Source organism: Hakea prostrata, chromosome 7 (genome assembly GCF_041222555.1).
Source record: "Hakea prostrata isolate BN-2017 chromosome 7, UWA_Hpros_2, whole genome shotgun sequence".
NCBI classification, from domain to species: Eukaryota; Viridiplantae; Streptophyta; class Magnoliopsida; order Proteales; family Proteaceae; genus Hakea; species Hakea prostrata.
Window position 1 is genome coordinate 19,471,381 of NC_142606.1, and position 20,957 is coordinate 19,492,337.

General features: G+C 35.1%; 2 protein-coding genes across 2 annotated transcripts; both read left to right on the forward strand.

Moving 5' to 3' along the window:
• Window positions 1–3,801: 3,801 nt before the first annotated feature.
• On the forward strand, window positions 3,802–7,056 carry LOC149010368 (PLASMODESMATA CALLOSE-BINDING PROTEIN 5-like). The gene is made up of 3 exons (XM_089160378.1): window positions 3,802–4,391; window positions 4,510–4,543; window positions 6,541–7,056. The coding sequence occupies exons 1-3, from the start codon at window positions 4,064–4,066 to the stop codon at window positions 6,794–6,796; spliced, it is 618 nt and encodes a 205-aa protein (XP_089016504.1). The 5' UTR covers window positions 3,802–4,063; the 3' UTR covers window positions 6,797–7,056.
• Window positions 7,057–13,232: 6,176 nt separating this feature from the next.
• LOC149010369 (oleoyl-acyl carrier protein thioesterase 1, chloroplastic-like) lies at window positions 13,233–17,449 on the forward strand. The gene is made up of 7 exons (XM_089161870.1): window positions 13,233–13,668; window positions 14,232–14,365; window positions 14,478–14,585; window positions 15,729–15,824; window positions 16,328–16,415; window positions 16,523–16,591; window positions 16,692–17,449. The coding sequence occupies exons 1-7, from the start codon at window positions 13,330–13,332 to the stop codon at window positions 16,962–16,964; spliced, it is 1,107 nt and encodes a 368-aa protein (XP_089017996.1). The 5' UTR covers window positions 13,233–13,329; the 3' UTR covers window positions 16,965–17,449.
• Window positions 17,450–20,957: the final 3,508 nt, after the last annotated feature.

Here is a 20,957-nt window from a genome sequence, read left to right on the forward strand (position 1 = left end):
TTAACTAATTTTATTAATTGAAACATTTAGTGATTATTTTTTGTTAATAATAAATAAAAATAACTAGTTATGTAATTTTTTTCATTATTTTTGGAAAAGAATTATGAGATTAGCTATTATTAGGTTTTTGTTTAGAAAAAACTCTCATTCATTATTATTATTAGTATTATTATTTGGTAGAAAGAATGGGATCACTCATGAGAACTCAAAAGAAAAAAAAACAAAAAATAAAAACTAATTTGGCCCAACCAATATATTAGCTTGAAGAAATTTCTCTAATTCTAGAGGTAGCTTTTGTAGGATTTTCAAGATTTCTATTTAATCACATAATATCCTTAAACACTAATAGGCTACACCAATATATCAGCCCTAAAGAAATTTCTCTAATTCAGGAGGTAGCTTTTGTAGGATTTTCAAAATTTCTGTTTAATCACAGAATATCCTTGAAACTAATCGGCTACTTGGTTTCATTATCGTCTAATGTGAGTGAAACGGACATGTCCGTTTAATATGAATTTTTTACGGATGTCATTAATAATGTTCCAAAACTTTATTTGTATATTCGAATAAAAATGAAAAAGCAAGATAACCTAGCGGGAGTTGGATTCCATTTCAATAGGTCATGTCCCATATTGAGTGTAATGTCCAATCCTTTATTCAATGCTAAAAGTTCAGCATGGTCTCTAATAATTCATCTTACTTGAGCAATTTGACCTTGTTTGATAAAGTAAAAGGTCAGTATTGCATTTAAACCAAGTTAACCAATCCTTTGATGGTTTAGACCAATTACACTTTTTTGTAATACTTGCGCATTACAAGATTCCTATGCTTCATTTACTATGGTGAAGTAATCCTTAATCATTAACATCCAATTTTCGGGTAGTACATAATCGATATCATGTACTTCTTTATTTGTCAAGTTCCACATCAAATAAATCACATAACGTAGCAAAAATCAACTGCTTGCCAGGAATTACGGCCCGAAGTCACCAGCAACTATCGCCGGAAATCCCCTGCAAACTCTGCCAGAAATCACTGTAAAAAAATCACCTAGTTATTTTATCAAAACAGTAAATTAAGATGAATTCAAGAAAAAATAAATAAAAATGGAAACCATCAATTCGATTATCAAGTAGGAATCTCAATCATATGGCTCTTATCGATCATCATCATTCCTTCTGTTTGCACGATTCAATAGGATTATTGTACGAATGGTTGAATTCAAGAGGAATCGATTTTCAATTCATTCCCAGCTTTACTGAATCCATGTTTGTGGAAGAATTGATGGTCAGAAACACTGAGAAATCCCACGATTCTCTGCTTTTCTTCTTCACTGTTTTTCTTCCATTTTAACTTCTGTTCCATTTTTTCTTCTTCATGGTTTTTATTCGAATAACATTGCAAAGACAGAAAGAAAGATGGGTTTCTTCTTCATGGTTTTTATTCGAATAACATTAATTGCATGAGAAAAGTTTCACAAACGGAAAAAACTTGGTGACCCCACATGCCACTCGGATTACAAGGTTTTCAAAATTGGATTTTGCTTGGGAGCAATGCCTACATGGCACTGTTCCGAGCAGCTCACGGCTGGATTTAAATCTTGCTTGTGTCTTTGAATCTTCACTGTTCTATTATTCCACATGCAAAATTCATGCACTTAAGTGACTCTAAAACGGTTTTACAAGGTAAACCAAATAAACGAACCAGCAAACTGACCGAACCAATTCGAATCGATGCTTCAAAACCCCCTTTACCTTTCGTCTTCCTCTTTTGATCTTGAACGGGAAGAAACGGCTGTAAGCGACTGAGAGCTTCTATTATTGTTCCTCTTCAAATCTTTGATGGCGTTCCGACGGTTCGACACAGGCGTTCCTAAGCGTTGTCTTTCTGTAATCTAATACAAAAAATTTACCCAAAGAGGGCGCGCTTCTAATCCTACGAACCCATAAAAAAATGCAGAAAACATAATCCACTTAAATGGGATTTTGCAGAAAGAACTGTAGGCGCCGCTGATCTTTAAGCAGTTGTCCTCGCTTGACTATTCTCTTTGTGTATGGCTATCTTTTTTCTACCAAAAAAAAAAAAGTATGGCTATCTTTTCTTCATTTGCTCTGTTTACTTAATTCAGAGGAAGACTCCCAGTTGCTGTAGAATAGTAGAATCCTAGAATCCATGTTTTGAAAAAAATCAAAAGATAGCTACATGCGGTTCAATGTTTCAACTTTCCAATACAAAATCGTGAGATCCAAGTAGAAGGGGTTCTTGTGGATCTATCGATCCATTGGTTAATAGATCATTAAATTGATTTTATTCTAGATTGTCCGTGAATTTCGAGGTTAAGCTGATCGTTTTAGTATCCTGATAGGCTTGTGTGCAAGTCTATTGCATTCTTCTACTTCCCTTTCGGCATTTAAAAAGGCTATCTAGAAGATTTTCATAATTTGATTAGTAATTTTCTGAAGAAGAACAGTCGTTGAAGCTCTCAGTTCGTCGGAGTTTTGTTTCGTTAAAGTCGCTTCTTTCTGCAAAGATTGAAGGAGGAAGACGAAAGGCAAAGGGGTTTTGAAGCATCGTTCGAATTGGTTCGGTCAGTTTGCTGGTTCGTGCCACGTAGGCACTGCTCACAAGCAAAATCCTTCAAAATTGAGAATAATCGACTAATTCATATATAAAAAGAAATCCAACACCCAAATTTACTTCTGCAAGTGGAAATTCCATCTCTACTGCGTTAGTAATGGAATTTGTCTCACCTGCTAGAAATTTTGGGTTTAGGCATTTTCAAAACTTTCCCCTTGACTCGTTTTACCCAAGAACAAAATTTGCACACGGGCAAGGAACAAGCAAAGGCAAAAGGCATAAAAATTAATTTAAATGTAGAATATAGTTGGTAGTCCAAGATATGGAGGCAAAATCATCACATATCAATGAATGAAATGGAGAAATGAGAGATTTTTATTTGAAGAAGAAGCAGAAGAAGTAAATAGGGATTTGGGAGTTGGGTAAATGAGGGTTGATTTTGTAAATTAATAAAATTTTAAATTTTAAAATGTAAAAATAAAAAATAACATTTAGAAGTAAAACCCTTAACTGCTCGATCTTATGTTGATTAGGTGGCGCAATCACCACCGTTGGCTGCAGTCCCTTGCAAATAAAATTTTATGCTACATCCGGGCATGCTGGCCCGAATGAGCCTTGAATCCAGAAAACAAAAGAAATTCCATAACGGAATTTTAAAGGGTTTAATGTCTCATAGCTACATAATTTATATTACACATTTTAATCCCGAGGGGTGACTTAATTGACAAAGCCCAACGCTTCCAGTAAGAGGTTAGAGTTCGAATCCCCTCAGGACCAGGGGCGAAGCCCGTCTATATTAATTATATAAAAAACGCCTTGAGGATGTAGTCGTGGTACGCCTTGAGGATGTAGTCGTGGTGCCGCAAGCCGGCCCGATGAACCTCATTTCAGAAAAAAAAAAAAAAAAAAAAAAAAAAGCTGAGACAGCCCTATAAGCTATAAACAAGTGGTGGGTGCTGCAAATAAAAATCCATGGTGGGGCTACTTATAAACAAACTTCATAACTCTACAACATCGGATGTCCCTTTCTGCAAAAAATTAATTAAAAATGGTCCTTCAATGGCGTCGAAAGTCTAGACGGTCCTGTATTGGTAGGCTGGTAGCTGTAGTTCAGACTTCAGAGTAATCCTTAGTAGCAGCCATTTAAGACAAATGGGCAACAAAGGATGCCGAAATTAACAAATAAAGATTACCATTTGAGACTTGAGAGAGAATGGACGACAGGGTCACAAATAACATATAAAAAGAGAGACACCAGAGAAAGCAAAAAAAAGAAAGCAGAGAAGAAAAAGAAAAAGAACTCACTCTCTTCCCTAGCTTCTCTTCCCCTCCCCCACAGAGGACAGAGCTTGCTTCTGTATTCTCTTTCTTTCTTTCTTTCTTTCTTTCTTTCTTACCCTTCTCGGTGAGATTCTATCCCTCTTCCTTTAGTAAAGTCTCATCAAAGTTAAGTTGAGGTGAGCTTTAATCATCTCTCTCATAGATCATGGGAGCAGGAGCAGCAGCGCCGGAGCTGAGGATAGCTTTGGCTGTGATTATGCTAGTGGTTGTTGTAACGGTAACAAGTGTGGAAGCGCAGAGCTGGTGCGTGGCGAGGAGCAACGCAACCGCTCAGACGCTGCAGACGGGGTTGGACTACGCCTGTGGCGCAGGGGCAGACTGTACACCAATCCAATCCAACGGCCTCTGCTATTTACCAAACACTCTGGAAAGCCATGCTTCTTATGCCTTCAACAGCTACTACCAGCGCAAAGGACAAGCTTCTGGCACCTGCGATTTCTCCGGCACCGCCTATATTGCCGTTTCCGATCCCAGTTCGTACTCTCTCTCTCTCTCTCTTCTCTTCGTCTCGCTAGGTTTTGCTTTGCCTCATTGACAATAAATATAAATTAGTTTTTGATTATTGATTTGTATATTTATGTTTGGTTGCAGGTTATGGATCCTGCGTTTATCCATCTTCTACTAGGTATGTTCTTCCATCTTCTTCATCCTCCTCTTGATATTTTGTTCTTCCTCCCTCTTTCATTTCTTCACCTGCTTTCAGTTATGATTATGACTAGACTAAGCAAACCAACGGTTGGATAGAATATAGGGGTATTATCGTAAATAAGAAAGTTCAGTTTGATACCAATCTCACAGTTGAGGTTTGACAGTGCCGTGCCATTAAAGACCTGTTTGATAAATCTACCAATTGTTTTTGCTTCAAACTATACTAGAAACACTTTTAATATATTTTTGAAACAAAATCATTTTTTAAAGTATTTAATAAAACTTAGATTTTTTTATTAAAGTAATCTTGATAGATTTTTTTTGCATTGATGAATTATCAAACCGATTTTATAAGTTTTCCTTCCTCTTCCTCGCCTTGATTATGGCAAAATTAGTATTTTCATGTGTCATGGGTCCCACTTATAGATCTGATATAGTTTCAAAGTTTAAAGCCAGGTGAACTGCAGAACCAGTTAGAACATTCCCAGGCACAAGCATTGTTGGGACTTGGGAAGATAACCTTTTAAAAATACATATATTGCTTCAAAAGCAGAGAGAACCTGATTTTGGGCCTCGAGGTGGGGGCCCATATTTGTCTGTACCTGAGCCCGGGAAATTTGAAGTAGTACGATATAATTGGTGAAAGGATAGATTTTCGTCCTTCAGACCAATTAGATGTTGAGCATCGGTATTCGAAACCGAAGTCGGCTAAAGTCGCAACTCGTGGGTTACGATGTTGGTCAGCCCAATGTCGCTGTCTTGACATTGTTATCTAAAATGGCTTTTTATCAGTAAGAATCTTTATGAGATAAAATGGAATTTTCAATTGCGTTTCTGGCTTGAACTTCTCTTTTTTCGGCTGTTCAAAGTATCAAACTCTGAATTTCGATTTTTAAGAACCTGGAGGAAGGGGAAGCACGGGAGGGAGGTCATATTTGACTTCTCTCCAAATTTGATATTCTTCTTTTATATTTCCTTTGTTGATAGCCATGAACGTGACTAGTGACTTGGAATTTGTTAGGTTATATATCTTAATCATATCTCACCAAACATAAAATGTGTCTAAATCTGATGGAAGGTTGACAAAGCTGGGGTAGCGTAATCTTATTTATATCTTTAGTTAAACATCATTATCTATTTGTCTAATCATAAGCTTATCAAGTAGTATTCTTTTCAGAACGTAAGGAATATGTATTTATAGTTTTTAATTGGGTATAGGTTAGACCCATATGCTCCAATCATAGATCTCTCGAATTTGATTATTTGGAAAACCCACTAAAATATTTTAGTGTTTATCCATCTTCGAATCGAGTATAACAATTTGGGTCACAACATAACATTGTTTCTGGGTAGCAGGTCTGATTTAGTTGAGAATAGGCTGAATTGTTGCTGCTATAAGAATAGATCTGGAGTGAAGAGATTCTTTGTCCTCCAGAACCATGCATTGGTGTTGTTCTTTCCAGCGAAAATACTTGTTAGGGAAGCAATCATTCCGACAAAATAACTGGAAATAAAGTAAGATTTGGGGGATCTGTGAATGTAGTAGCTTCTGTTTTAATTAATTTTAGGTAGCAACCAAACACTGTCTAGTCAGTAACTGCAAGAACCAGCATATAATCCATGGGTTTCTAATATTTTTAACAAGTAACTTGAAAAATGAGTGTTGCGTAGAATGCTGATAGTGAGTGAAGAGAAGACTTCAGAAACAAGTTAAGGAATTGTGAAGCTCTCTTTCTATTCTTTTAAAGGGGGAAAAAGTCTTATTAAAAGAAAAGAAGAAAAAAGTGAGAGCCACTGATGTCTACAGAAATCTTGTGACATATCTCCATATGATGTCTATAGAAATCTTGATTCTTCTTGCTTTTTTGTGGGTAACAACATATGTTGGAGTGGTTTTTCTTAGAATATTACTAATTACAGCCTTCGTTGCTTGCTTGAATTGTAATGGCCAATCTAAATTCTAATGTCCGGCAGTTCTGCCGGAGGAAATACATTAACACCTACTCCGACGACAACACCAACTACAGGCACCACGGCATCAACGCCAACGACATCTACGTCAACTACACCAACAATCTATGGCTTAGCTCCAGGCTCATCCACCACAGACACCAGCAAAGCTGCTTCAAGGCCCTCAATTACCATTACATTGCTCTCTTCTTTGTTGCTCAGTTCCTGCACTACTTATCTGTTCTCCCATGTAGCTTCTACTCAGGAGAGAATTTTATAAATTTTCATTAGTGAGGGGGCTTCATTTTTGCTAGATGCTGGGGCCTTGTTTGTTAATTTCATATATATACACCCCTTACATGGAGTTGTCTCCTATTGTCTTTTAGTTACTAAAATTTTGGATCTCTTTTAGACAGATTGAGTTGAATCTTGGAGATTAGGAATCAAATTCACAAGACTTTTTTATCCCAGATTTTGATGGATTCAATTCGTAAGATTTTTGTTTTGTTATAAATTTTTTAAGGGCATGTTTGGTTACATGAGTCTTGGAGATTTCTTGATGGAGTCCTAATTCTTAAGATTAATTTTTTGGTAAGAAAAAGGGGGAAGAAAAATGGGGGACCCCTGATTTTGTAAGTGAATGTAGCGTTTTTATAGTTGGGATGAATCTCAGTCAACCATACCCAAAATCTTCGTAGAGAAGCGGTCTAGTTTGAAAGATCCCAAAAAAAAACCAAATAAAACCAAACCCCCCCCCCTATGGGATCCTCTACCTGCCAAGGTAAATGTTTGGGCTTTCCTTATATCTCTCTACAACATATTAGGAGAAGAGTTCACCTTTGAACTATGACAAGATGAATTAGGAGGACTCCATTGAATTTCCCCTAATGTATGGTGGAGAAGGTTAACACAAATCTCTACCCGGACCTAGTGATAAAGCCCATGAAAATATTATTTCCAATGATGGCTGATTGTGGGTTGCCGCCAAGGTTTGAAATTTCACTCGCTAGCCACCGACATGGCAATGCAAGGTGGTATTTCGAACAACTTTTTTGAAAAGATGGGATGAGTCGAAGCTTGTGGTTCATGGCCAAATTGCAGAGTTATAAACAAACAATAAGGTGATCAGTATGATTGAAAATTAGGGCTCCGAAGAAAGAAGCCCAATGAGAATCGAAGAGAAAATAGTGAAAGACGGTGATTGTTTCACCTGTTAACGTGATTTGCGTCTATTTTGAGATGATGAAGAAGATACTCATCTTGAGTCGTCCAATGTACTCCTTGTAGATGATTTCGAACCTCAAATCGCTGAGTTCGGACTCCAAAGAGGAGAAGAAACTAGTGGAACGGAGGTCAACGGTGTAGCTTCGGGGCAGTGTTGATAGAGTTGTTGATGGGGAAGGCATGCACAAGAGAGATGGTAGATTGGGTTTGAGGGCTAGTGAAGGAGAGATGCAGAGAGTGGAAGTGGTTTTGGACCCAAAGTTGGGACTCGGGGATAACATGGTGAGTGAGATGGTGGAAACGATGCGATTGGGTATTTTGTGTACAACCGAGTCACCGAAGAAGAGACCGACAATGCGAGCGATCATTTGGAGAAAAATCAACCTCGGAGAAAAATCAACCTTGGATGATATATCGCCGCTCGGCAATTTATTGATTATATCGTGTTGTTGGGGGAGTCGTGTGTCCTCCTAGCGACAAGGCGATATATCGTCTATATCGCCGACTCTTTGTACAAGGTTGCAGCACAAGCTTTGCTGGCAGCCAAGTAAATGAAATTTGGAATGTTATTTAGAAAATATAAAAAAAAAAGTCTAATAAACATTTATGATCACAAGAAATGTGAATAAAAATAAATTTATTCCATAATTCATTAACTGACAGCAGAGTCTCAGGAACATTTCTGCTGTTATCAAAATTGAAGATTCTGATTTGCCATTAGCATACAAAATTAACCAAATTAAGATTATATAAATATATTTTAATCAAAAAATTTTTAAGCACAAAATTGCATACGTGCCATTAATTTGACTAGTATGTTAAATTAGCTTTAAAATGTAGCCTTATGGTTAATTTAAAATACATCTAATTAAGAGACCAGAAATTCTCAATCCTCCATTTTGATTTTACCCAGATTTTCCTTAGAAATGAAATGTCAAATCATGACTTGAAGATCCTAAATGGGCTGAGCATGAAAGAAGCCCAAAACTACAGTTAGGTGGGCAGAGCTTTAAGAAGCCCAAAATACTGTCTCAAGCCCAACCTACAGATCACATGCAATGGGCCAGATTGAAAAGGACACTTCCATCAGGAGAAGAGGTGGGGCGAGTAGGAATATTTGCGCTATAATCTTCTATTTGGTTGTGCTATATTCTCCCTCGAGTCTGCTAAAAGCAAGAGTCTTGATGCCACTTGATATGGTCATACTGTTAGGGTTAGGGTTTAAGCACAAGGTTGCTTAAAGCATTATACCCTGAGTATCCAAATTGAAATACCCACGACTGTGTGTTTTATAGGTAATTGAACTCTCCCACAAAGGCCCATTACACTGTTAGATCGTAATTAATCTGTTGGCCTATTTTAGAACATTAGTTGGGTATAACTTAAATACCTCAACATAAGTTGAGTATGACTCAAATACCTCCACACATACTACCACTATGGACAATGCATGATCTGAACTCGACCACTATGGACAATGCAATATCTGATATGACAAAGGTTAAAAGGACTTTTGGTTACATATAAGGCCTTGCTTCTTCTCTCTCTTTTCCTTTTTTTTGTTAACCTTATGTAAGGCCTTGCTATGGTATAACAAATCCCTGAGGTGATAAAATCTTACTTTCAAAATTTTTTGAATAGATTCATATAAGAGGAAAGCATTCAAAGAAAATCAATTATAAGGGAATAATTTTAGGTTCCGATCAGAAAATCTCAAAAAATGAGCTCCTCCCATTAAATCTAACCTTTCATTCAAATCATTACCCTAATTGCTAAGAAAATCAAGGATTCAGTGAAACATCTCCCTCTTAAAAAAAATTTTTAAAACTAAATACAAGGTAAAACATCCATCAATAAAGAAAAGAGAGAAATCTATGGGTTCTATTAAGAGAAACAACGGAAGAGATTATTCCAAAAGAAAATCTTAATCTTGACCCAGACTCGCTTCCGACCATTCCTTTCTGGGCTTCCATCCTCTGCTTCTTGATCTTCATTGCTAGATGATGATGGTAATGGAGTTGGGTTTTGGCGACTGGTTGCTGGGTTGCTTTCTACGCTATCAAAATCAGTTTTCTCGCAGATATGTCTAGATGATGAAAGGTTTCTGAGCCTGCTATTGCCATTCTTGTTGAAGCTAGCTGGAAGGCTTCTGCTTTTTCCAAGCGAAACTCTCAGATGTGGTGGTGGTGGATCCCAGTTCTGCCTGCGTTCCCACAGATGAAGATCAATATTACACTCCTGGTAATCTGCTCCAGCCATTGCTAGAGCTTCCATGGACATGGTGGAGTCCAAACAGAAAACACTTTCAGTTGCAGATTTCTCTTTTCTGGTTCTGGTTTCCTATGTTGATTTATGACTTCATATCGCCTTTAATTTTTTTTTCTTCCTTTTTTTTTTTTATAATTTTAAAATTTTGTAAAATTTCATATAACTCTTCAAACCAAGGGAAAGTGAGATAGGACCTGTTTGGTTACATGAGTCTATAGATTTCAAATCTATGAAATCATAATTTATATAAAATTAAATGTTTGGTTGTGGAATGAAATTTGTGGATTCATCCTAAAAAGCTATTTGATCTACGTGAGTTTTGTGAATATGCAAATGTATAACTTTCTTGAAATCTCTGGATTTCACCCTTTACCCATAAATCTAATATTCACGTTTTAGTGTAAAAAGGTGAATCTCTAGATTTCTTGAATCTGAAGATTTTTATAACCAAACGGGTATAATTTTTAGATTCATGAATCCAAAAATTTGAAATCTCTGGATTTATATAACCAAACAGGTCCTTAATAGAATCTGTGGGTTAAAACAACAAGATAATACCACTATAAGGATTAGCTTAGTTGGCAATGACTAAGACCTCTTAGCAAAGAGATCTCCTCATGGTAATATTGTAGCTTTCCATTTCAAGCATATATTAAAAAATAATGAAATAAATATATATACATTTTTTAAAATTCTAACTTATAAGCTATAATCTTAAAAAAAAATTCTTTATTTATTATGATTAAATATAAATAAGGTAACTACAAGAGTCTTATTTTGGTAATTTTATTACCAAAATTGAATTATTTCCTTTTATATTTTCTTTCAGGGATTGTTCCTAGTTAATGAACATTTACTTATGCAGAAAAAACGTGTCTAATAAGGTGGCTTGCATTTTTAGAAGCATAAGGAGCGGATTAGGCTAAAGAGTCCTACGTGTGAAGGACCATGGTTTCATGACAAGCCAATTAAATTGTTATCTTCTTCAATAATTAATGCAAAGCCTTATGACACCCCACCCCAAGAAAGTTCTAATAATGATGTTTAGTAGTTTCCATTCCATCTATGGAGTTAAATGCTATCCCTAATTGGTAGATATTTGTGATTTCTTTATACTTTTTTATTTATATTAGGAGTAAGGCTCACCTCTGAATTTTGAGAAGAAAAATCAAGTATTTGCTCATTCATTAGTATACCATACCTTCCTTGTTTATTATATATCTATGATTTGTCAGTATTGGTTTGGCCTGTAACGTATTTGAAATCACTTGGGCATCGGTTGTTTATTAAGTTGAATCTGAAGTGGGTTGGAAAAATGTTTGAAAAAGTAAAAAAATTTCATGAAATTTTATAGTTTGTCTTGTTTGGTTCATTGGGATGAGAAAGTGGGGCTAACATGGTATACTAATTTTTTCACTTCATCCCTTTTCAAAACCCAATTAAATAAGTGGAATTTTATGAAAAAAACTGTGAAAAACAACAAATGGGACTCACATTTTAAACTTTTTTCACAAAATTATTTCTTTTCTTGTTCTTTCATTTCATTACAAATAGGTTTCACATGTTTATTTTTTCTTCCTTTTTTTTTTTTCACCCCATGCATCTTTGCAAACAAAAGGTGCCTTGATCAAACGAATATTTTACAAATAGTCAACAAATAATTCCGATCCACAAACAGCTAGCCATTTTGATTCATCATCCAAATACTAAAATTTCAGTATTTGAGAATTTGTATAAATTAAGAAATATAAAAAGTATAAACTTTATCAACGATAACTAGTCATTTTGATTCAAAATTCATTATTTTAAAATTATATCACCTATTGAAAGACCATAACGGATCTGTTATGATTTGAATTTGATTTTTGAATTTGATTTTTGAATTCAAGTTTTTAAATTTGAATTCAAATTTAAATATTGAAAACGAATCTTGCATAACAACTATGTTTATTTATAAATACATAAGACTTACCCATCAAGGTAAGTAACCTACATATCAAAATTAGAGTTTTTCTTTGCATTCTTTCACCTATGATCGAAAAATAGAAAAAAATACTATATATAATTCAATCCTTATAAACAAATCCAAAATCTTTCTAGATAAATGATTAACTTCCACCATGAGAATAGTGGAATGCCATACATAAATCGATTTAAATATTAATAGTAAAGCTTTTGATCGGGTGACAAAAGAATAGTGGAATGCATAGCACTTTTATTAAATGAATTTCTATTTTTAAAAGTAAAAGGTGAAAAACCAATATCACATAAATTAATAAGAATTCAGGAATTAATCTCTTTGGATTAGGGATTTTTCTCCCACAGGTTAGTCGATGTACATGTAAACTAACCTAAATATGGAGTTAGTAAGACAAATATAAAATATTGAGTTTGAACATTCGTCTCTCTACACCTTCTCACCCATTTCTCCCACACACTTCTCATTCTCTGAGCTGGGCCTATGGACCCCTATGGACCCCAGTACTCCTGATGGTCTAATGTTGACCTCAAAAAAAGACTAGCTAGCTAGAAAATTGAGAAAAAGAAACTTTACTTTTACTATGTTGATTCCATGTAAGGATTCGAACCTAGCCATGGACTGATGCACAATTAGGGGTTAAATGCAGGGTTTAAATATCCCATGATACGGTAGGACAATAGTCAATACATATCCATACTGGATAAAACCGATATGGTATATATTTGATACGTCTCTTTATTGAAATTCCACTAAAATGCATTGGCTACGATACAATACTTAAAACGAGATGACACATCTATTAAAATCACCTGATATGATACTTGATACAGGTACTTTAAACATTGGTTAAACGTTCAACAACTTCCATGAAAAGTAGAAAGTTACCCTAATTGAGGATTGAGTTTAGATCACATCATTATATTCTAGGTATCAACCATATGGAATCCACTTCATTTTCTTTTTCGGAGAAAGAAAGATTCCTATTAGATGCTCGAGGAAAGTATAGAATATTTCACGATAGAATATGATAATAGCCAATACGTTTCCACATTAGATACAACCAATATGATATATATTTGATACGTACGTCTCTTAAACTCATTGGCCCTCGATGATTTCATGGCGGGATGGTAGGCTTAAATTACTATAAACAAGTAACGCATGCAGCTGACCATCAAAAAAAAAAAAAAAGTAAAGCATGCAGCGCATAAGCAATTTTCAACTGAACTAACAGATCCCAACTCCTCGATTCCATCGACCACCATGCGTATAGATATCAATATCAGAAGTAGTTTTCTGTTCATCTGCAGTCAAAATAGGAAGAAAGTTGATTAGAGAAGATGATATTGTCGCTGAACGGATGCAATGCTCCTCCAAGTCACTTTCGAAACTGCACTCAACGACCTCTCACGCCACTGAATCGCAGAGGAATCAGGGTCTTCTCTTGCTGCTCTCGATCTGGGTCTCGAGCTACTGGTGTTTCTAAGTCGATACAGATGAAAGATTTGGGTCAAAAGTCAGAAAAGTTAACGGAAGGGTCGGTGAACTTGGCTGAAGAACTCCAGTTTGGGATATTGACAGAAGATAAGCTTTCTTATAAGAGGAAATTCGTTGTGAGATGGTATGAGGTTGGTTTCAATAATACTGCTGCAGTTGTAGCCATTACCTCTCTCCTTCAGGTAATCTATTTGTCTTTTTTCTTGTTCTACAATGAGTTTCATTTACCAATTTGTCAATCTCTCTACTCTCTAGGATTGACATATTGTGGATGATGGGATCTTTAAATTACTGGATGATCTCCTCCTTCCTCCATTTTTATTACTTTCCTAGTTTTGCTTGATTGATTTCTCTATTGTAATAAAATGGAATGGGGAGATCATATGGAAATAATTCAAATTGGGAACAGCCAGAGATAACGATGAAATATCATCATTTTTCACGCCTAATACTTGTACTTGGTTCAGGTTTTGGGTTCATTACTGTATATGCTAAAATTGTAGTTGTGTGGAGATTATGATTTATGGATTCCTGTATAATATATTTATGTAAAAATGTCTAAATAAAGAAGGATTTTGACAGTCCTCCAAAGAATGAAAGAGATCTTAGTGTTTGTTTGTGATGGATTTAGTTTGAACTGACTAGAGAGGCCTAATCAGTTATCCTTGCACATCCACAAATAGCTGTGCAGTAGCTATTTTTTTAAAAGAAAATCTTGATTTTTCATTTGAATAATCATATTTAGGAAACCGGGTGTAATCATCTTCAGCACATAGGTTACTCCAAAGATGGGTTTGGGACAGGCATCACCATGAGACAGTTGCATCTAATATGGGTGACTACACAAATGCACATCGAAATTTACAAATACCCATCATGGTGGGTGGAGGTTCTTTATTTGCCACTTATATTTCATAATACTAAACTGAATTTTTGCCTTTTTGGGTTACAAACCTAGTGTTTATTTTGTAAATGTGATACTGGATAATAGTGACGACGTTGTTGAGATTGAGACATGGCTAGAACTGGGAAGAACTATGGGCAGACGTGACTGGATGATCAGAGATGCCTGCGGTACAGTTATTGGGAGAGCTACCAGGTATTTTGCTTATTTGCTTACTGACTTCTTCCTTCACAGTACGGTATGAAATAGAATTTATGGGTAGAAAGCATACCTGAACAAATAACTGAAGTATCAATAGCATTCACTGTGAATGCATCTTTCTAGAACTAATGTATGAATTGTAAAACAGATAATGAAGCAGATTAATTGTTGATACTAGTCCAACAACATTCTGGTCCTTACCTGTTAGTTACTGTTCTAATAACTTTTGGCTAGCATATGTTAGCATAAAATGGATGTCCTTGTGGAGATGACAAGCCACAGTTTACATTTCAAGGTTGTCCACCCATCAAAAAACACATCTAGAAGAATTACATGACATTTCCTTGCTGCTGTGCCCTGCTACCTGTTTAGTAAGAAATTTGTATGGGTTTTGTGAGATGATACTGAAAAGATGTCGACGTACTGTAAATAGTGTTGCTTTGGACTCCATACCTATAACATTTTGATCTTGTTTATGCATGCATACTGAGATGGAACTTATCATGAGTTGTTGTTTTAAGTTGTCTTTGCAAATTAGAGTTTGGTAAAATGACCTTAATTATATGATAATAACTTGAAAGAAAAAGGAAAATTTTAACTAATATCATGCATAGTTGCAGTTCATGCTGTACTGCATGTCTATATACTTTTTAACCCAAGAACTAAACATGTGTTATTATATCAGATCTCATTAGTGATGAAATTTATTGAGATCGAACATAATTTAATCTGCCAATCTGGGGGATAGCTTCCGTTGCTGACTGTTTCATAACATTTGTTATAGATAGAGAAATGATCCAATAGCATTTTTAGTTGGCCTTGAAGACATTGTAAACAGAGGATGTACATCGAATCCAATACCTTTCCTCTGCATGTCCATCCTATTTAATGCATATGATGTTTTGATGTAAATGTAATGAAGTTGTTTGCATTCCGGTTTGTCAGATTTTCATTTGCTAGGCTAAAGACCTTGTCAACTATATATATATATATATATATAAAAATATATATATATATATATATATATATATATATATATATATATATATATATATATATATATATTCATATTCATGCAAAGAAATATTACATTGATGATCCAACTCAAATTTGATTAGATAAATAATTTTGCTCCAGCAAATGGGTCATGATGAACCAAGACACAAGACGTCTAACAAAAATCAGTGAAGATGTGCTTGATGATCTTCCAAATTACTGTTCACGAACACCACGGTATGTATATTAACTTGACACATCTGACAAATTTCTGATTGATTCGTTCTACAATTTACGGTCCATGCAATGAGTACATTGCCCCTCACACCTTTGAGAGGAAATCTGCCTGAAAAGCAAAAGGTCTATCTATATATGTGATGAATTACAGCAATCTCCAACCAATGTTAGATACTAATGATTTGGTGTCATGAAATTGATCAACTAAATCATACTGGTTTGTCTTGGCTGACCTTGATGTTGTCATTGCCAATCTGATACTACTTGTCCACCTAGCTCATTTCCAGGAACAAACCTCTTATTTTTAACACAATGTGTTTATTTCGGTATCTACATTTTATGTGCTATAAATACAGCACCCTTGACAATTCTGAAAATCAAAAGCTCTGAGATTCATGAAGGTCCAAAATAATTTTGATTGATCCTATAGTCTCCTACTTAATGTTGAGTTTGCAATGAACTGAAATGTGTTGATCCAAATGTTATGCTTATTTGTCATTCAGGTTAGCTTTCCCAAAGGAGGATAACAGTAGTATGAAGAAAATTCCCAAGCTTGAAGAGCCTTCACAGTATTCTAGCCTAGGGCTTAAGGTAAAAACCATTTTGACTATTCCAGCCATTGAACTAAAATTTGAAGTTTGATTTAACTTCTTGCTAAAAGCTTCCTCTGTGAATCCTTCTGTTTTTGTAATCTACAGCCTAGAAGGGCTGATCTAGACATGAATCAGCATGTGAACAATGTCACCTACATAGGATGGATTCTTGAGGTTGGTACTTCTGTACTCAGTAGAGATGATGTCAGTAGCTAGCCAGTTAGTTGCATTCTTCTATGCTTATATTTAACACTAATTAAACTACATATGACAGAGCATGCCTCAAGAAATTATTAACACTCATGAACTTCAAAAGGTAACACTAGTTTACAAACAAGAATGCCAGTACCACAACACGGTTGATTCCATCACCAGTGTGGAAGGTTCAGAAGCAGTTGAAGAGGCTAGTAGGACAAATGGGTTTCTCAGTACTGGGAGGAAACATGAAGAAGACTGCTGTCGATTCTTGCATTGCTTGAGAATGTCAAGTGGAGGACCTGAAATAAACCGGGGTCGCACAGAGTGGAGAAGAAAACCAAAGAATTGAATTCAGCTGGAAAAAAAGAAGAAGGGGAATTTGTTATCAGAAGATGGAAATAGAAAATGAGAGACCTGACTATATATATATCCAAGATGAGTCACTGGTGGAGCTTTATATGGTTTCCCATCTCTATATTCTAGGTGTTCTATGAACTCAGTTATTTGTCTAACTAAGTTCCATGTATAGTGACGAATCTGAACTTTCTAGAGCAAATTACGTATACACTCAGTTATTTCCTTGTTTGTGCTTCCCCGGCCTATCTGGGATGGTGAAAAATTCTTTGTTAATTGATTGATATGAGAGAGGTACACTGGATTTAAACAAAATCTTTTTATTTAGTTATTGAATCGATTGATTTGAGAGAGGTACGTTGGATTTTAGTACAAGTTTCAATTCATACGAGAGAGGCTGGTTGGATTTTTGTAAAAATTTCTTCCTTGTTACCTCTCTCTCAAGGATTCTGGTTAAAGAAAAGGATGCTGACCCGATATGCATGCATGGTTAACATAGCTGTTAATTTAGTCCTTACCCGGTCACCGGCTCAGCGATCCGAAACTTACTGTTGCCATTTTCCTTTATTTTTTGGTGTCTGAGACTCATCTGGGCCAGTTTTCGCGCACCTCGATTACATCCTCGAAGAAAACTTTGTCGTCCACAAGGGTTGAACCCATGAACTCTCCACTGAGAATTATAGATCTTACTACTCTACCAACCCTGTATTGACATACCTAAATTATAATCTCAATAAGGAGGGCAAAGTGATAATTTTCACATATATTTTACTTATAATGAAAAATAAAATGGAACTTGCATGGAGGACCATCTGGTCAAATTCCTCTTCTCAGTGTCACGGATTCTACCTACTTAGGCTAGTCAATCATTTATACCTATCTGAATAATGTGGGGTCCACCACAATTAAATAAATTGAATATATATATATAGTAGGTTTAATCTTTCAAAGCTTTGAATATGACTCGATAATAACAGTGACGTATGACTCGGTCTTCAGTCTACACCCGATTTTATTGACCCGGTTGATTGACCCAGTGAAGTAGAATCTAGAATCATACATGCTGCAATGATGTCATGGTTCATGTGGATCACAAATCGGGAAGGCCTAGTCCAAATCACTAAGTTTGACTTGGAGGAATGATCCAAGTAAATGAATGACCCACAAGAAAATGAATGGTCTATTTTTTTCGATACTTACACATTTTTAGAAATATTCAGGCGTATTTTTAAGATAAATAGTTAGAGTAAAGGAAGATTTATCCGAAAAAACAAAGAGTTGATGGGTTATACTTATACATGCAGTCATTTTATTCTCGTGATATTGATAGTCCAATTTACAGTGGTACTCAAATGTGTCATTTAACTCACATCAATGGGTTGATGTAAGAATTACGAGATAAAATACTTTTTTATTTTAATTTAATTACAATCCTGGATTGATGTGACTTGGGAATGTGTCACACGTCCACAAAAAAATAAATGATTCATTTTCTTTTCAGAAATGGATTGGAAAAAAACAAAACTCCCTTCTATGTTCCATTCTAAGATTATTTAGTGGCGGAGCTTTTCTACAAACTAAGGAACGATGTAGGTGCATGGAGTATTGGAAACATCGAAGGATTTAATGAAAAAGTAACAAGTTGAAGTGTGAAACACATATATGGAAATTTCTCCGAACCACCAATCTCATGTCGTAGTGAGCCACCACTACCAGTTCAAGATATATGAAGTTGAGTTACATGTTCATAAGAAAGTCAATCATGCAATTATGGTATGTCACTGTGACACATCTACTTGGGAGACAAACCACATTGCTTTTAAGTTGCTCGGTTGTAACCCTGGCGGTTGTGACCCTGGCCTAATTGAAATATATGTTACTGTGGCACATCTACTTGGGATCCAAACCACGTTGCTTTTAAGTTGCTCGGTTGTGATCCTGGCCTAATTGAAATTTGTTACTGGATGAACGAGAATGGAATGGAATGGTTTGGACAAAGATTATATAGATTGAGCAGCATTTGAAGTTCAGATTTTGTAGTTCTCTTGGTTGTGGCATATGCTGCTGATTATATTATTTATAAAAAAAAATATTATGTCTTGGTGTGTTATGCATTTTAAAACTTCACCATAATGTATTTCAATTTGAAATAAAATCAAGACCCAGATCAAACTTAAGCTCCATTATTCAGATTAGCAAAGTGAATGAAAAGGGAACTTTGAATAGAAGAGAGTAAAAGCTTGTCATTCCTGAGAATAAGTGAAAATTTTACTCAATGATATGTTAAATAGGGAAAGTAAATTTCATTTTGTTTTCACTTTCAAAATATTATTGAAATTTTATGTGACATTGTAAAAGTAAAACTAGATTTTACTTCTCCTACAAATTTCTGAGTAGTCATACAATTATTGTTAGTTGCATTGTAAACAAAATGGACAACTCTATAAATTCCTACGTTGCTTCGATTCGTGTTTTTGTATTCGTTCATAATTTTTTGGTGTTTGTTTTAACAAGAAAATATCTTGTTACTACATTAATGTGTTGTCTTTCTTATATCTAATATTTTTTAGACGGTCTTCTCAAGGTTCTCCTCTTCTCAAAGTTTTCCTTCCGTAATCATGCATTCTGACATGGAATGAACTGAAATTTGTTTGTATATTCGAAACTTAAATTGTTCGTACAACTTGCGATGTGAGAGATTAACTCTGACCTCAAAAACATATGGCTGAGGGTCTTCTAAAAATTATTTTCATGTTAAATAAGCCCTTGAGGGCATTAATTTTTCAAGTTTCTTCCTCCTTTGGGGAGGTTGGCCAAGTTAGCTGCAAGAAGAATTATGAGATTTATGAGCTTACAAGGGTTAGGTTGAGGTCCTCTTCCTTGAATTTGCTCCTCTAATTCTGGTTTTCAATTAACTTTTTTCAGGTAGAACAAAGACAAATGTAAGACAAAACCATTTCCATTGCAACAATTCTACCTGTCACATTCTATTGCTTGGACTTTTAATAACAGTTGATTTGATTGTAAGAACAATTATGTTTTTTCAAATATTCATTCATTCAATGCGTTTCTTTTTTTGGTTCTTATTTTGTCTTCCTTGTTTGGTTATTTCTTCTCCCTTGACTTTGTAGAGCTCTTACAAGCTGAAAATTCCTTTTCACAACATTGGAAAGAACATATTGGTCTTCCACACCCTCCATGTTGGTTGGAGGCAAAGGTTTCTTCTCCCTTAAGAACCCACCAAGAAAAAAATGCTAATAAAATTTATCGAAGAAAATTATTTGGCTTCCGAATTAGTTGTGGCACACAATGCATTACTACCAAGACTGAAGAACGGAAGAAGGATTTGGAACTTTGAAGTGTGGATTCGAGAAGCTTATTCTTCCTTCTAAGGCTTCAACTATTTTTTCGCTAAAATTGAACTTCAACTATTTCTTTTTAAATATCATTGGTAGTCATTTGATAATCACAAAGGGTTGAATACTAAATACTTCTCATATTATTATTATTTAGAGTTTTTATATATGAGTCCCTTTAGTGGACCACAAACTAATGTTGGGTCCCCTTAGCACAATATATTACGTGTACGTCCTAACCAGATTAATACCGTTAGTTGCCGTTAAGTATATTAAAATTGTAAACTTCAAATGACCAAAATGCCCCTCAAATTATTTTATATATATATGGGCATTTTTATCCCAACATTTGAAATTTGAATATACATAATGGCGGCTAACGGTGTTAGTCTACTTAAGACCCACACGTAATATATTGTATTAAGAGAATCCAATATTAGTTTATGGTACACTAAAGAGATCCACACGTAAAAACACTCTATTATTCATTATACGAATTATTATTAACACAAAGTTCTATCATGTATGTTAAATCTCACAAAATTCTACTATAGGTAACTAAATTAGCCAATGATTAGGTTTATTTCTTCTTATTGGATATAAAAAGACATGACTAAGCTCAGTCACATATC

Coding starts and splice junctions, on each gene's coding strand:
- LOC149010368 (XM_089160378.1), top strand. CDS start 4,064: ATGGGAGCAGGAGCAGCAGCGCCGGAGCTGAGGATAGCTTTGGCTGTG. Junction 4,392..4,509: donor TATTGCCGTTTCCGATCCCA/GTTCGTACTCTC, acceptor GTTTGGTTGCAG/GTTATGGATCCTGCGTTTAT. Junction 4,544..6,540: donor GTTTATCCATCTTCTACTAG/GTATGTTCTTCC, acceptor AATGTCCGGCAG/TTCTGCCGGAGGAAATACAT.
- LOC149010369 (XM_089161870.1), top strand. CDS start 13,330: ATGATATTGTCGCTGAACGGATGCAATGCTCCTCCAAGTCACTTTCGA. Junction 14,586..15,728: donor GTTATTGGGAGAGCTACCAG/GTATTTTGCTTA, acceptor ATTTTGCTCCAG/CAAATGGGTCATGATGAACC. Junction 16,592..16,691: donor ACATAGGATGGATTCTTGAG/GTTGGTACTTCT, acceptor TACATATGACAG/AGCATGCCTCAAGAAATTAT.